The sequence below is a fragment of the Aquarana catesbeiana genome, linkage group LG01 (genome assembly GCF_042186555.1).
Source record: "Aquarana catesbeiana isolate 2022-GZ linkage group LG01, ASM4218655v1, whole genome shotgun sequence".
Classification (NCBI taxonomy): domain Eukaryota; kingdom Metazoa; phylum Chordata; class Amphibia; order Anura; family Ranidae; genus Aquarana; species Aquarana catesbeiana.
The window spans coordinates 169,852,311-169,870,685 of record NC_133324.1 but is presented as its reverse complement, the minus strand read 5'-3'; the positions used below and the strand labels follow the sequence as shown (position 1 = coordinate 169,870,685).

Sequence of the window (18,375 nt, the reverse complement as noted above, 5' to 3'; positions counted from 1 at the left end):
TGAAAAATGGCTTGGGGAAGGAAGGGTGGTGAAAGTGCTCAGTATTAAAGTAGTTAATAAACTTTCAGGCCTGGTTCACACCTATACATTTTTTAGTGCATTTTCAGTTTTCCAGAAACACACTACAGTCCATTTAACATGGTTTCCTGTTTGTCATGTTGACATCTGTGTATTTTATGGAAAAGGCCAGGGACTTTTTGTAGTTTTTGGTTCCATAGACTTCAATGGATCAAAAACGTGTATTGAAAAATGCAAAATGCACCGAAAATATGCAAACTGCAACCTGCATAGGTGTGAACCAGGCCTTACTCTCAGCTCAGCTTTCAATACAGGTTTATGCTATAGAGAAGGGGAGGGGGGACCTTTGCAAAATCAGGGAAAGTAATTGCCAGACCCATCTGGTGTTTGCGTATCAAAAGTAAAACATTACCAATGTTCTAACATTATCTTATAATCATAACTAATACAAAAGTGTTTATTCCTGGGCAATATACCTTCGCTGTGTCCTCTAATTCCATGTTTAAGGGGGGCACAACCCTTTGGGCCCACCTTCGTTAGGCTGCGGCCGCTCCCCCCTCGCTTGCCAAACTGTTGTTTGATACCTTGCACTGTCATTACCGATATATGGGCGCACTGCCCCCTTTAAGGATTCCTAAGTCTTTTCCCCGGTGATTTGTCCAGCCATTGGGAACACCTGGAATGTTCTGGAAGGAGGCCATTTAACCACTTTAGCCCCGGAAGGTTTTACCCCCTTAATGACCAGGCCATTTTTTGCGATACGGAACTACGTTACTTTAACTGACAATTGCGTGGTTGTGCGACGCTGTACCCAAAATTGATGTCCTTTATTTTCCCACAAATAGAGCTTTCTCTTAGTGGTATTTGATCACCTCTGCGTTTTTTATTTTTTGCGCTATAAAAAAAAACACTGACAATTTTGAAAAAAAATAAAATAACATTTTTTAAATTTCTGCTATAAAAAGACGCTCAATAATATAAAAAAAAACACTTCATCAATTTAGGCCAAAATGAATTCTGCTACATATTTTTGGTAAAAAAAAACCCAATTAGCATATATTGGTTTGCACAAAAGTAATCACATCTACAAACTATGAGATATTTTTATGACATTTTTATTTTTACTAGTAATTGCAGCGCACAAATTGGACACCAAGTGACACTTTTTGGGGGCCAGTGACATCAATACAGCAATCAGTGCTAAAAAGAAAAAAATGCACTGAAGAAGATGAAAAAGTAAAGGAGCACCTGGAATTAGATAAAAGGTAAGTATATTGGCATTTTATTTCAGCAGTAAAAAAGGCCAACATTGTGGACATCTAACAGTCCGAGTCATATGCCAAAGGCACCCTCCAACAGGATCATTCCATAACCAATTCCACTAGCAGCCTTAATGAAGGGGGAGCCCTTAGTCCCCCGAAACTCATTGGCCTGATTTACTGCTGAAATAAAATACCAATATGCTTACCTTTATCGAATTTCGAGGCACTCCTTTACTTTGTTATCTTCTACAACACACGCAGTGTCGACCTCTAGGCCGTACACGGAGGTAGCAGCCCAAGTCCATACAGAGCTCACCACCAACTTTTTCTTAAACTGGGCACGGACATCTGTAAACCAAGTCTTCCCATCTGCCCACACCCTACCAACCTACAACACTGACTGATCGAGTCAGTCCAGCGCAATCTACACCCACTCTTTTAAAAAAAAAACGCACTGCAACTGTATAAAATGACACTGGCACACGAAGGGGTTAACATCAGGGGCAATCAAAGGGTTAAGTATGTTCCCTGGGTGTGCTTTCTTACTGTGTGGGGGGGATGGACTGACTGCAGGAAGAGAGACAACTGTGTTCCTGATTAGCAGGAACACAAGATCTCTCTCTCTCCCTGTCTGACAGAATGACGGTTTGCTTTGTTTACATAGACAGACCGCCATTCTGTCTGTCCTTCCGAATAATCATGGGTGGCCAGCGGCCATCGCAACCGCCAGACCCGCTGAATGGCTCACATACGCCACAGACTCGGAAGTCGAACAACGTACAGGAACGTTATTTCATGCAGCCGGGCTGCCCTGCCGCAGTATATGTGCGGTGGGCGGTCCGGAAGTAATTAAAAGGTGGCTGGGTCCGGAAATTATCCTCTTTGGACCTTCTAGGAACAAGCTCTCTTCCCCCCACCCGTCGTGGTATTTTTATGTGGTTCTCTGTCGCCCTGGATCCAGGGTGGGCGTTTGCTATATCTCAGGAATATGCTTGAGTTCTTATAAGTGAGCTAATTGGGGCGAGTTTGGTTGTACTCATTGTTTATTTGAATTAAGTTTTCTTGTTGTTTATCATCATTGGTAAGTTTTTGGTAAACCGATAAAGTGCCGCAGCCATTTCATGCCATTAGGTTGTTGTTTGTGTCCTTATTGTTTTGATTTAAGGTTGGTTGGGGTTGCGACCAGCAGTCCCCATGGAAGAATACTGCCATTTGCTACTTGGTTGATGACGTAACTGAATAAAGAAAGGGCTGCACACCTAGTAGCCCATCTTAGGTGCAGACTGTTTAGATATTTGTAAAAATAGTAGAAAAGGATGACAGTAGGAACGTAATCAATTTACCTTACTGCTCGCTGCTGAAGCTGCTGTCGAGGGTGCACTAGCAGTGGCGCTGGCGCTGGTACTTCCTTGCTTCTTCTGAAAAACATGAAATGGCATATATTTACCTCAACTTGAAGACTCCAGTAACTTAAGGAAGGCTTAGGTGAGTCTAAGTCTGAGATGACATAAAAAAAGAACATACAATAAGATAATATAATATAATAGAAGCCAATGTACAGCTGTTGCTTATATACAGACTCCGAATACGATTTACATGTTTGGCTTTCATAGCGAGCCTCAGCTATGTGTGACCCGTGTAGACGCATATAGCACCATCCTGTGGAGGGCATGCAAAGCTGCAACTTCCCCTCTTTTTAAATAAATAAAATAACCAAAATGTTAATGTTTAAAAGACATGTACCTGTTACTTCTGAATTTTTATTTAGATTTACCCCATCTCCAAACATACTCTTTTAATTCCCTTTGCTTTGTTAAAGCCACAGCATGTTGTCAGAGTTAGGAGGTAGCTTAAAAAAAAAAAAAAACACCCATATTTAGAACATCTTTGCAATACTCTCTCTTTAAAAACTACCCAAGTACAGAAAAATACCAGATAATCATCCATCAAGCCAACAAGCTCCGAACTTCCTGTGCTGAAAACACAGTGCCTCACCTGCACTGAAATCCCAGGCAGGAAGTACAAACCTCCACCCTCTCTGTCCCATGCCACATTTACACATGAACTTTCTCAGCAAAACAATTCTGGTGCTTAGACTCTCAAGAGCTGGAGTTGATTTACTAACGGCACAATAGTCTGTTCACTTTCTGAGGGAAGTTGCACTTTGCAAAGGAATTTTTCCCACAGCGTGGTGAAATGTCCCTTTGCAATGAAAACCTAATCAAATACAAGAAAAATAAAAAATAAATGATGATGGAATGGGATGGAACAAGGAAAGTCAGCAAAGCTTCCCCTCATTTCACTAAGCTCTGAGGAAAATGACCTTGCAAGGGGGAACAGTCTATTTTGGGGGTCAGAAACCAGTAGATCGCAATCTACCAGTAGACTGCAGCCAGGTGACTGGTAGATCGCAGTCTGGGCTTGCAGACCTGCCATTCCAGAGCATCAGAGTGCCATGCAGAGGGACTATTTGTAAAGTTGGAGCTGTAGTAGAGAGCAAGAGCCACATAAGCAGATGCCTCCTCTGTAGTGACGACTCCTGTCCCATGCCGAGTGATACCAACTGCACTCCACCTCTTATCCCGGCTAGCGGTCTTCAGAGTGGTGCCAGCAGCAAGAAAGAGATTTTCAGGTTAGCGTGAAGCAATACACTGAGCAGAATATTATAGGGCTGCTTCCACAGGGATGTGCTGTGGTTTACCTAAACCGCGGGTGCAGTGCAGCATACCTGCAGCTTTTCTGTGGGTCAGCTGCACTTGGCCATAGACTTCTATTCTATCCTGTGGGATTGGTGCATTTTCTGAAAGTGCACCACAGCTGCAGGATATAATAATAGAAGTCTATGGTAAAGTGCAGCTAACCCAGGAAAGTCGCAATGCACTGCGCTGCACCCGCAGTGTGAAAGCAGCCCTCTAGGGGGCTCAGAATAGTAGGGGTTCATTTACATTTGCAGTTTGGGGGGCAGTAAAACCCCATAGTTAAGATGTGTTTTGACTTATCCCAAGTTGTTCAGGTAGATCGCCACCTCTTTAAGGTTGCCTACTCCTGCTCTATTTGCTTTTAGAAAATCAACTCCATTGTGTATTAGGGAAAGGCCTAACTGCAAATTTAGAACAGTTTTTCTGGTGCTCATATCAATAAGGAAACCCTATTGATTGTCCTATCACCCACCTCTGCTGGTCATGCTGGCCTAACAAATAAAGTTCAAGTAGAAGCACTCATGGAGGATTTACAGCCTCACATTGGATTTCAGTTTAGTACTGAACAGATATGTATATATATTTTTTCTTTTTTACTGTACATACACAAGTATTATTATGAAGGATAAAAATATAATAATTGCAGGAGGTGTACTCTAGTTATACAGTGTTGTTTCGTAATGACGCACAAGGCCACACCTAACAATGATTCCACACATGTGCACACTCAGGTATTCTACACAGTCAGACCTGACTAAATCTTGCTACAGAGGCTGCTTATTCATCAGAAATTCTGACAATAGAACCTCTGTTCCCTCATGGGGCCTACAGCAATTTACAGACTGACATATTGCTGTAGCTTCAATGTATTTACATGTACATAATAAGTACATCTGTGCTTCAGGTTTTGTGGCCAAATTTACATTTTGTCCTAAAATAAAATTCTATATCAGATTTTTCTGACAATAAATGGCATAAAATGAGATTTCTGCTGTGCATTGTAAGGCACCAATAATCATCGAAATGCATAGAATCACATTATTAACCAACAAGAAGACTCAGTAGTATCACAGCTCAGATTTGATTGATTGGGCACAAAGCCAACAAAGTGATAAATTCATCTTTGAATAACTTCCATCGCACACCAAATACACCACAATTATTACACTGCCTCCTGTCCCTTCTGTGACTGTAAAACATAAGATACAAAAACTAAATAAAAAACAAATGTTTTAAAGAAAAGATCTACTGCCCCCCCCCCCCCCCTGTGTTTGCAGGCAAAGGCAAACACAAGTGTTGATCCTGCGTCGTACGTAAACAGCAGTCACACCAGAGATGTGAGGCATCACCACGAACGTCAGCTCAAGAGCAAGGATTCTAGCACCAGACCCCCTGTGTAAATCCAAAGTGGTAACCTGTAAAGGCTTTTAAAGCGTCACCTCTGGATAATATAATTTACGTTGTTTGTCGCCATTCCACGGGTGTGCGCAATTTGAAAGCGTGACATGCTTGGTATCAATTTACTCAGCATAACAATCTTTTATATTTTACCAAAGAATTGGGTATTATATTGTGTTTTTGTGAATTAAAATTCATTAAAATAATTTTTTTCCCAAAAAATTACGTTTGATAGACCACTGCACAAATACCGTGTCACAGAAAAAAATTGCAACACCCACCATTTTATTCTCTAGGGCCTCTGCTTTAAAAAAATATATAATGTTTGGGGGTTCCAAGTAATTTTCTAGCAAAGAAAAAAAAGAATACAGATTTTTAGGGCTGCAACGATTAATCGATATTATCGATAATAATCGATAATGAAAATCGTTGTCAACGATTTTCATTATCGATTAGTTGATCCGCACCTTCCGTCCATCCGTCCGTTTAAACCCCCCCTGTCCGACTGTGTACAAGGCGCCGCATGTCCGCGCCGCACGTCCGTGCCGCTCGTCTTACTGTGTACAAGGTGCCACCCTTTGACGAGGCACGTCCGCACCTCCCCCTTTTGACGTCAGCTCCCCACTGAACTTCTCAGCCCCGCCCGCTGCTGCCTCGAGGGAACAGAGAGGCGAGAAGCAGCTGTGAGGGGAGCTGAGCTGGCGATCTGCACAGTGCACACTGAAACGAAGGTAGCCAACAGTTAAAGTAAAATACACACACAGTACATTTATGATAAATGTTTATGACCAGTACCCCATCCTAGTATTACTGGGGGGGGGGCCTTTATAGGTGTTCTGGGGGGGTGGGTAGAATAGTAGTGCCCCAAATAGTTTCCTTGGATTGGGGGAAATCGTGCCCTATTGGTGTTCCTGGAAGGGGGAGAAGAGTGCCCCATTGGTGTTCCTGGGAGGGGGAGGGGAATAGTGCCCCATCATTGGTGTTCCCGGAGGAATAGTGCCCCATCATTGGTGTTCCCGGAGGAATAGTGCCCCATCATTGGTGTTCCCGGAGGAATAATGCCCCCTCATTGGTGTTCCCGGAGGAATAGTGCCCCATCATTGGTGTTCCCGGAGGAATAGTGCCCCATCATTGGTGTTCCCGGAGGAATAGTCATAGTGCCCCATCATTGGTGTTCCCGGAGGAATAGTGCCCCATCATTGGTGTTCCCAGAGGAATAGTGCCCCATCATTGGTGTTCCTGGAGGAATAGTGTCCCATTATTGGTGTTCCTGGGAGGAATAGTGTCCCACCATTAGTGTTCCTGGAGGAATAGTGCCCTATCATTGGTGTTCCTGGGAGGAATAGTGCCCATTTATTGGTGTTCCCGGGAGAAATAGTGCCCCATCATTGGTGTTCCTGGGAGGAATAGTACCCCATCATTAGTGTTCCCGTGAGGAATAGCACCCCATCATTGCTGTTCCCTGGAGGAATAATGCCCCATCATTGCTGTTCCCGGGAGGAATAATGCCCCATCATTGCTGTTCCTGGGAGTTATAATGCCCCATCATTGCTGTTCCCGGGAAGAATAATGCCCCATCATTGGTGTTCCTGGGAGGAATAGCAGTGCATATAAATAATGAAGAATCATTTATTTATATAAAACTGTAACTGTACAATACATAATATTAATTGCACTTTGTCTCTGCACTTTTTTTTTTAGCTGCAAAAAAAAAAAAACGCATTATAAAAATGGCAGAGGGTGCTGCTGACACAATGACCTCAGAAAAAGGCATGGGAGCATTTTAATTTAAATGCTGCAAAGAAGGTGGTCACCTGCAAACTTTGCAAAACGGAACTTGCATGGCACGGAAGCACAACAACAATGAACGAGCACATGAAACGGAAACACGTGGGGTTCACAGAGGATGGCGAAACATCAGGACGGTAAGTTAAAACCCAAATGATATATAGAGTTACACAGAAATAGTTTTTCCTGCATACTAATTCATATTATCTTTTTCATTGCAGAAAGAAACAGCGCACCATGACAGAGTTTGTGCAGCAAAATCGTCCGTGCACTCCCCAACAATCAGCAATTATTACAGATTCTGTCGTGAAAATGCTAGTCACTGACATGCGGCCACTATCCATGGTTGAAGACCGAGGATTTAGAAGCATGATCAGTGTACTGAACCCTGGATATACTTTACCATCAAGAACCCATTTTACCAAACTAGTGGAGAGAAAGTACCAGGAGGCATTTCAGAATGTGAAGGATGCCATCAGCGCTAATGAAAGCAGAATTGCCATTACTGCAGACATATGGACAAGTATAGCGACCGAGGCTTTCCTTGGCATTACATGCCACTACATAGCGGAGGATTGGAAGATGATTTCTATCTGCCTCACTACCATGCCTCTGGAAGACAGACATACAGCAGCAAATATTGCAGAATGGTTGGAGGAAGTCACTGAAAAATTTGAAATTCCGGCTCAAAAAATAATTGCCATTGTGCATGACAATGGTGCAAATATTGTGGCTGCTGCGAAAATCCTGATGGACACGCATGGCTGGGCCAGTATCCGCTGCACTGGACACACCTTGCAGCTGGTGATCAGTGCTACATTAAAGAATTCCGGAATTGAGAGAGCCGTTAGTGCTGCAAGAGGACTAGTTGAACATTTTAAAAAAAGTGAGCTAGCCAGCAGCAAATTGAAGGAGAAACAAAAACAAATGGGTACATCTGACCACAAGCTTCTTCAAGATGTAAGCACAAGATGGAATAGCACTTACTATATGGTTGAACGACTCATTGAACAAAGGTGGCCGGTAACTGCAACTCTGTCTGACCCATCAGTTACACAAAGGGGCAAACATTATCTGGACTTAAAACCAGACCAGTGGAGTATTCTTGAAGAACTTTCCACTGCTCTTAAGCCCTTTGAATGCTGCACTGTATTCATGAGTGGCCAAGAATATGTTACCCTATCATCCGTGCCTGCACTGGTAAAGGGGCTGTTGCGGTCCAATGAAGGTGCTTCATTTGAAACATCTCCGCTAAAGAGCTTCCAAGCCACTGCAACAGACCAACTTCAAAGCAGATGGAAGGGGATCCTTGAAGACGTCCCAAACACCGTAATCCTTTCCTCTGCCCTGGAGCCACGATTTAGAAGACAAAAATTTTTATCACCAGAACAGATCATAAATGTGCAGGCAAAAGTACAGACGGAGGCGCTTGCTTTAAAAAGGGAGATGGTGGTGCAGCAGCAAATGACCACCACGTCATCTGTAACTAGAGATGCTGAGCCTTCAACATCTACAGCATCTCATTCTCTACTTGGCATACTCCTTGAGTCTGGGGGCAGCAGTGAAGAGGAAGAGGGGCAACTTGAGGAGGATATTCACACACAAGTCCGAAATGAAGTGCAGGCTTATTTTGCTGAGAAGCCACTTCCGAAGGAGGGAAACCCTTTGAATTGGTGGAAGGGTAACCAAGATAAATATCCTACTTTGGCAAAACTTGCAAAATCCTTCTTGTGCATCCCAGGCACCTCCACTCCATCAGAGCGCCTCTTTTCTGCTGCAGGCAACATCGTTTGTAAAAAGAGAGCCAGCCTTAGCCCCGAGCATGTAACATGTTAACTTTTTTACATTCAAACACAAAGTTTCTTGAACAGTTATAAGTCACCTCTTTTCAGAATATTTGTTGTTTTTGTACTACTGCAAAGTTGTGTAATGTTAATGTTAAACGTTTGTTATTCTGCAGTTTGAGTGTAACACTCAGTTTTTTCATCATTACTTCTAAATAAACCAAAAAAATGGCACATTACATTTTTTTTATGATTTTATCCGATTAATCGAAAAAATAATCGGCCGATTAATCGATTATGAAAATAATCGTTAGTTGCAGCCCTACAGATTTTTACATGTATGTGAGTGTGTCCGCAAAAGGACTGGTCTTCAAGTAGTTAATAAGCATTATTAATCAAAATGATGTTCATAATGAATTCACTGCCATGAATTCGTCAAGCTGCAATTATTAAAAGATAGAATTTCAAAGTGGCCAAATGGTCTCTAATCCAGTGTTTGCCACAGGTTGGCATTTTTTCACTGATATTGCAGCTTGATGAATCGGGACTCCTATCTCTGCTGTTTTATACCACGCTTTCTGTAGACATCTTCCTCACCAGCTTTGCCATTTTAATGTTTGCAGTAATGTTAGGTATGGGGGACACGGGGCATAAGGCTCTAGAAGTGTTAATGGTCTTCCAGCAAGTTCACCATGTCCTGCCATTCATTTTAACAAGTCAGCACAGAGTGACTAGATCTATGTGAAAATCTTCTAAGGGTCTATCAGGAATTCATGCTGCCCTAAAGCCTCGTACACACGGTTTGATAGTTGGATGACCAGTCGTCTGATTTTTGTCAAAAGGGTGTGTGCAGGATTTTGTCTAGCATACTAAAAATCTGCAAATTGTCATTTGACAACCATGAACGTGGTGACGTACTACGAGAATATAAAGAGAAAGTTAATTTCTAAAGCGTCACCCTTTGGGCCCCTTATGCTAATTTCGTGTTTGTAGAAGTTTGGTGAGCGCTGATTCGCGATTTTCAGATCGTACAAAACAAATGCCTTTTAAAATATGTTTGGCATAACTACATCAGTATCACCAGCAAAGCAGCTTCATGAGAATGTGCACTGCATTTCAACATTTCATCAGCTGCCGCGTCACGAATGTTAATTCTAAACTAGAAAATTCATTTCCTGGAGAAAAATGAGTGGGAATGCTGAATTGCTAAAGCTAACTGGATTAATAGCTGAAATCCATAAGAAAAAGTTGAAGAAGTGAGAATAGTTGGAAAAGTAGGAATGGTTTTAAAATAAACATGAATTTCATTTAAAAAGTTTAACACCACCACTAATGTATGAAAGATGTGGAATATTTAAAGGTTTTTTTAAAAGCTTTTTGATCATTAATCCCCACACCTAATGAGTGAGAGACAGTGTGAGAGAACCCTTCAAACAAGCCTTAATAAATCCACAACAGTACATGCTATTGAAACAGCGACTTCACAGTTAGAGACACACGGCCTTTGTGAACATATAAAATTTATGTTGATAAACTTAAAAACGTGGGTATGTCAGCGATTTAAAAAAGAAGTTGGCTGTGCATTTCGCTAGGAAATGTGAAGAATTCTATACAGGACAGTGAATGGAAGAAAGTGTAGAACTCTTGTCATTTGGAAGCTCAACCAGCCAAAAGTAAAAGTCGTATCACAAAACTGAGCACATTGCCTGAAACTAGACAAAAATACCTACGTTTTGATGTATAAATTGTGTATGACAAGTAGATCTTGTGGACGTAAGAGTAATTTATTTATTTTTTTTTTTTTTCACAATAGGAGAGTAATTTATAGAGAAGGAACTAAGATAATTTTTTTAAGGCTCTGTGCTCTAGCTATGACATCATCCACTCTAAGCAGCCCAATACACACTCTGTTTAATCGATAAAAATTCCTGAAATGATCACTAAACGTAAACAGCTTTTTCACGAAAACTGTAAAAGATGTCAAACTGAAAAGATATAGCCAGATAGCTGAATATTTTGTGAACATTTTAAAGTTTGTTTGGCATCTGTAGATGAAAGTATGAAGGAGCTGAAACTTTTGGGAGCAGAAGAAGATTTTAAGGATTTGAAGCATGCTCTCATTCACTTCAATGTTAAAAAAAAGTGTTAAAAAGCTTAATATTTTAAAAAGTATAAATAGTAGAAAAAAAGTTGAAGAAGAAGTCCTATCATTAGCTGAAAGAGCTGAACATTTTAAAAGTTGAATGGTTTTAATAGCTGAAAGTATGCAGAAGTTACGCAGAGCCAAAAAACGTACGGAATAAAATTAAAAATGAATAAAAACGAATAACAATAGTGGGACTGCTGAAGCATTCCCACTAATAAAAAAAACGAACAATAGTGGGACTGCTGAAGCATTCCCACTAATTACAAACGGCAGTTTACAAGACCGAACTCTTCCAGCTCGTTCCTGGATTCCGAGCATGCGTGTTTGTACTTTCGACTTGTGTGATGGATTTCTGTACAGACCATCTGAAAATCAGACGTTGAGTTCACATCAGACAAAAGTTCTATAGCCTGCACATCCAGCTTTTTTCCGATGTAAAAGTCAAATCGTCTGTCGAATGCACTGTACTAACGGTCCGAAAATCCGCAGACAGCTCGTCTTCAGACTTTTCCCTTTTGATTTTCATACCGTGTGTACGAGCCTTAAGAATAGGTGAATGATGACACCTTTTTCTACAAGATCCACTTCTCTTCATAGCAAGCATGTTCCATGACTATTACTGTGAAAAATAAAATGAAATTATAGCATTGGAGTTCCAGGATTATTACTGTGAAAATAAAAACCAAAATGTAGTTTTGGAAATAGCACGCATTGCTTTATATAGTATGTAATGCTCCAATTTGCCTCAACAGACTACCAATTAGCAGCTTGCAGAAAGATGAGATACATGTTCCTGTAACTAGTCTTCTCAGCTTCATCATTCATACCCTCCTAGTTTTGCTCTAACATTTGGCTAAAAGTTCCAAAAAAAAAAGGGACCAGATGAAGAAAAAAATATAAAAGTATTATTTTTTTTTTATATATATAAAAGTGGTTCAAAAAGCTTGTAAGTGCCAGTTTACACAGGGGCAGCGTCAAAGTCGCCCGACTCTGAAGCCGCCCCGTACAGCGCGACTTCAGCGCAGCTTGCAAAACGACTTCTGTATAGAAGTCAATGAAAGCCGCTCTGCAGTCACCCCAAAGTACTACAGGAACCTTTTGAATCGCTCCTATTAGAACGGTTCCATTGTACAGAAAGGAGCGTGACTTGTCAGACGGCTAAGTCGCCTGACAGGTCTCCCCTGTGTGAACCGGGTCTAACAGATGCTGTAGCCAGTGTAACAAAAAGGAAAATATGTAACTGGGTTAATTTGCTGAAGGAATAGAGATTGCTTACTTAGCAAAGTGAATGTTGATTTTGAAAAGTGTGTTCATTTTGAATAGGGTGAACCTGTGTAGACTTTGCATACCCAATTATGGGGGGGGAAAAAAAAAAAAAAAAAGCATCATCTTATTTACTAAGCTCAGTGAACATTCACTTTAACAGTATTTAATTCTTAATTAAGTCAACTCCAATGTTTTCTTCATGTGGATGGCATACAGCGATTTCTTCAGGAGGATTACACCAGTGTTTCTAAACTCCAGTCCTCAAGGCGCCCCAACAGGTCATGTTTTCATGATTACCCTAAGATGAAACAGCTGTGGTAATTACTAAGTCAGTGAAACTGATCAAATCACCTGTGCAAAATAATGGACAGCCTGAAAACATGACCTGTTGGGGTGCCTTGAGGTCAATCACACTAATCACTGCGCATAGCTTTTAAAATGTGGACAACTGGACATAACACACAAATGTCCACAACACTTCTACCAGTAAAATGACTTATCACTGTGTGCCCATCCTGTGTTGCAGTACACAATGATATTTATGGACCCTCTTTTACCAAGAGAGAGTACAAGGATGACCTCTTCAATTTCCTGGCTCTCTTTATTTCCAATCAGCAGACACATGAAGGAAGGCTGACTTAAGCCTCGTACACACGATCAGATTTTCGGATGACCGTTTGTCCATTTTTTGTAGCATGCTAGTCTCATGTCGAAAGTGAAGAGGTTACTCACCATACGAAAATTCTCGTACGACAGAATACAACTCAGAAGTGACATAATGTGTAGAATAGTTTTGTATGTATTCTTTTGTTTCTGAGCATGCGTAGCCTTGCTCTTACGATTTTTTTCGTACGAAAACCGTACCAATTAAACAAAAATCAGACGTTGAGTTCACGTACGACAAAAAAATCTGCACATCCAGCTTTTGTCTGACGAAAAATCGGAATCGGCTATCAAAAGCAGAAAAAAATCGGCAGAACGTCCTTCGGACAAAATTTTACTTCCGGTTTTGTATCGTGTGTGCAGGCCTTAAAGAGGAAGTAAACCCTAATGGATTTACTTCCTCTTTGTTTCCCTGCAAAGGTAAAGCATAATGGGCTACTATGCATCGCATAGTAGCCCATTATGTGTCACTTACCTGTCACAGGAGCCTGCGATGTCAACGCTGTCCCTTCTCCTACGAAGCGTCCATCTTCTTTCCGGGTATCACAGCTCCGGCCAATCACACCGCCGGAGCCGCGATACCCGGAAAGAAGATGGACGCTTCTCCCGCATGCGCGATGGAGCCGCCACTAACAGCATGGTCGCCGTTAGAGATGGCACGCTCAGTGTGCCTGCGCGCCGTTGTCTACAGCGCATGCGCCGTAGACATCGGTGCCTGTCTTTTGGAAATATCTCCTAAATCATGTAGGTTTAGGAGATGTTTCTTGCGCCTACAGGTAAGCCTTAATCTAGGCTTACCTGTAGGTAAAAGTGGTCTGTAAGGGTTTACAACCACTTTAAGACAACCTGTCTGTGGGACTGTAGAGTGAGCCGTAGAGCAACCCCCCCTCCCCCCAGGTTAAATGACCAGTTTATTCTGTATGTGCAAAGGGAGAGAGGTGATCTGTCACTATTTATTTCTGTGGTCAGCCTTTAATTACATTTTAAAATGTTACAGCTTATTAGACATGTGCATTCGTTTTCGTCCGAATGCATTTTCGTCCGAATTTCAGGTATTTTCGTTATCGTTTTAACAAACGATAACGAAAGTGCAGAATCTGAAAAACGAAAGATCCGACATAAACAAATGCTTTATTTTCGTTTTCGTTGCTACAACAGTTCGATATAGATAGGAGATTCGACATGATGATGACAATAACAATCTGTGTCCATTGAACCTGTGGTCGAATGTGCCTAACCTTAGCTCTATTAGTCCAAGATTATTCTACATAGAGAGAAAAGATTCGACGTAGGGGAGAAAAGATTCGACGTAGGGGAGAAAAGATTCGACGTAGGGGAGAAAAGATTCGACGTAGGGGAGAAAAGATTCGACGTAGGGGAGAAAAGATTCGACGTAGGGGAGAAAAGATTCGATGTAGGGGAGAAAAGATAAATAAAAATAATGATGATGATGAATGTTATTGGCTGATTGTAACCAAAGAGGAGGAGCAGTAAAATAGCTAGAACTAAGTACGCGTACTTTGGCTTATGGTGTCTGTTGAAAGTTCTAAGAAGATTCGGAGCAGGTAAACTATACAGCGTTGTACAGTTTAGCTGCTCCGTCGAATCTTCTTTGAACATTCGACAGATAATAAGCCTTCAATGACAGATTCGACCTTAATTTGGATTTGCGGACGAATGCAATTTTTAACGAAAAACAAAATAATTAAAAACGAATTTCGGGAGTAACTAAATAAATTTATTTTTCGGATGAAAACGAAATTCTGAAACAAAATATTTCAGTGTGCACATGTCTACAGCTTATGTGAGAATACAGTGATTGGGTTTAGACATGCTTTAAACGATATATGTCATTGTAACCAAAATCTAACATGTTACCATTTATGTTTATAAATGTATTACCAATCCTTTTGATACCAGAGTTTTCTTTTATTTGTTGATAATTCACTAACCACACAATGAGCCTGCTATATATAAATGCAAGTAATTACAGTGTCTATTTACTATGCAAGAAGGGAGGAAGTGTGGAGGTGTTAGGACACTGCAGTTCTGCCTCTGCTACAAAATCATCTTACTAGGCATTTTTGGACTGAAGTCAAATTAAATGGTTAGATGTGTAAACCACACCCCCCCCCTTTTTTAATACATCCAGATGGTGTTTTTATAATTTATTAATGCTCATCTTCTAAATAAAGATGTAATATTTGTAATGTTGCACTATTACCTGTAATATCAATGTTTGCCACTGGAGGGCATGTTAAAACAAGCGGCCATAAATGCATGTAGTTCAGGTTCTGACTGACTGTTTGACAACGGTCATATAAAACCTATGCTAACACTAAAATCACACACAGATAATATGACAGTCACTTGATCACCTGATCTGATTTCAGCGTAATCGATAAAATGCGAAGCCCCCACCCTGCTTACCAATGGCTGTTTGGGGGAACAATTCGCTGTTGATATTGGATGATATCCATTCCTGATACTTTTGGGCGACTGGATCAAGCATGCATGTCCAACCAACTTCATGAGTCTGGGTGTAGAGATTCTAACCCATTCAATAAAATCTAAACTTTGTACTGAGATCATTACATACATTTTTTAATTGTAACTGCAACATGTGACATATTTGCTAATTTGTTTTATAAAGGTGCATGCTCCATAAGTTAGCTAAAAGCGTTTGTCGCTTAGACTGACCATACACTATACAATCTCCTTCAACTACCATCTACTTTGTAGTACAAGGCCTACCTGATTTGATGCTGATTAAAAGGATGCGTTAGGTTTGTCTTCATATTACAAAGTTTTGGTGAACCTAAAAAAAGAGGATTATACAAGCAGATTGCATAGTGTGTGGCAGTGGCGGCACAAACGAACATCACCCCTGTGGGAGACGGACGGCGGCTGTTAGACCCCCTCCCGTGGGAGACACGAACGGCAGATGCCTTACCTTATGGGGGCAAGGGGAAGGAAGAGCTGGGGCCACTCTGACCGATTCTGCCAGGGAGCACACAGAGAGATTAGTCTCCTCCTGGCCGCACAGGAACAGGAAATGTGTCCTGAGACACGATTGGCCAGGGAGTCCTAAGACTCCCTGGCCAATAGGGGCTTCCTGATTGGAAGGGAGGAGTATGAGGTAGACAATAGCGAATATTCATTCGCTATTGTCACACAAGTGGGTGCGCCCCGAGCCCACCCTTTTTTGAAGCCTATTCGAGGCTCTGGCTCTAATCACGTGTTTAAAAAAAAAACAAAAAAAACAACCCCATTGGAATCCATGCGTCCAACGCACCGCATGTAGATTAGGGGGCCAGACGCATGGATGGGGGGGGTGGCGCCCCTGCTGTACGGGCCGCCACTGGTGTATGGCCAATTCTACAAAGATTGTCCAGCATGCTGGCTAGGTCGTGCATAAAAGATGCAATAGAATGGTTTACAGTCTCAGCACTAATGGGCAAAATTTCTTTCCACGCATTATTATTTTCAGTTAATGATCTGCCGAAGGACAGCAATAAAAATGTAAGATCTGCACCTGACTACATTAAAATCCATTGCCATATGCATCATTCTGATTGTTCTTATGGAGTGCTTTAAAAATCTAAAAAGGTATGGTAGAAAATCCTTAGGAGCACAATGGTCCTATGCAGAGATACACAGAAACACCATAGTATTTGCTGAAGACCTTAAACCCGTAAAACCCAATTTTCACAGATCTACACGGGATAGTTATGATGACTGAAAATAAGAACAGTGTTGTCAAAAAGCTCTGGAATATACATAATGCCTTCCCAGCTAGAAATCAATTACAGAAATGGTATGACAGCAATTTGTACAAACTACTGAGACTTTCATGCTGGAAGTTTGTTGTTCTGGACAGATTCTTGCTTCTTTTCCCACCACCACTATTGTGAAAGGAGAGCCATTAAACTGGTCACATATATTACAAACTGATTCTACAATCTAATCAAAGCGGATCTTTACTGCATCTGAGCAACACAATCCAAAAACACTTTAATGTTCAAAGCAAACTCCCCAATCCATCCATGTCTCCATGCTTTATTTTGTTGAGAGATCACTTTGACAAACACCCCCCTAGTATTTCTGGCCGTGGCCATCTTGAATAAGGGCAGATGATTCATGTAGCATTTACGTCCTGGAATCCATCTGCCCTTAGCTCAAACATTCATTGGATGTGCTTAGCTGAGGAAACCCCTCCTTCTTTCCTACCCTCCTTAAGACTTCAGGCATGTATGACATCATTTGCATAGACAAGAAACCAGAAAGTAACTGTAGAATCGTGAAAAAAAAAAAAAATATTTTTTTAAAAAAGCTTAAAACAAATAAATATGAGGATTAAAAATAATCAATGTTAAATGGGAGTGAAGTTCCACTTTAAGATTCGCTAAAATGACATTGTCTCAGCCAATCCCCTTTACACTTTCTAGAACCAAAGACCTCTTTTCTTCATATCACAGATCCTCTAAAATGTATTTTACTATTGCTTTATGTGTACTGTCTTCAATTATAACATAATAACTACCAGAAAATAAAAATCTCATAAGAAAAAAAAAATTAAAATGTAAGGATGGGCAAACACATATGTGGCTGACCTCCCTTGCTGGAAAACAGGCAGCAGCTACAAGATAATGTACACTGAAGACAGTGCCCGTTGTCAACGCCCCATAGATACAGCAGAACTCCAGACATTTAAAAAATTTGGAGTGGGAAGGTTTCCAATCTCTTTCAGGATTTCAATGTCTGCTGAGAAGACTTCTTACCACTTTTTATGTACTCCAGGCCGGGGAATGAGGAGATCTCCCTCTAATAGCGACAGACATCTAGAGAAACCCGACAGAGGTTCTAACTCCTCCCTTCTCTATGCAGAAAAAAATAAAAAAACAGTTTTGCTTGGAACTCCACTTTAAGCTGTTACATTCTTTAATGTAGGTGTGACTTATACACAGGACAGCAACAGGCAGTAACTTCCATACATTTAATACAGTTAAAACTATACAGTCAGACAAACGCTCCGACATTGGGAGCTCATGTCGCATGATGTGTGAAAATCAATGTTTCCCTATGGGAGCCGTCCTAACTGGTCGGACACAAGTCGGTCCGACTTTGAACATGCTCCCTGTACTACTTTGGTCCGACTTTGATCCTACTTCAGCCCATTGACTATCATTGAAGTTGGATCGCCGTCTTGCATGATCCGACTTTGGCATGCAACTTGTGCCCCTTATGACGTCACCGCCCAATCATGCCCCGGGAGGTGACGTCATAAGGAGCAGGGTCACCGGATGACATCACCCGGTGACCACACCTCATGCCTATATAAGTCGTTGTGC

At 41.3% G+C, this 18,375-nt stretch overlaps 1 protein-coding gene across 9 annotated transcripts in view; it reads right to left on the bottom strand.

Moving 5' to 3' along the window:
• CAST (calpastatin) overlaps window positions 1–18,375 on the bottom strand; it is a 264,338-nt gene that overhangs the window by 119,781 nt on the left and 126,182 nt on the right. For all 9 annotated transcript variants that reach the window (XM_073624543.1, XM_073624542.1, XM_073624550.1 and 6 more), the window contains one exon: window positions 2,624–2,698. In XM_073624543.1, coding sequence (XP_073480644.1) covers window positions 2,624–2,698 — 75 coding nt within the window. The remainder of the gene's footprint in view (window positions 1–2,623; window positions 2,699–18,375) is intronic.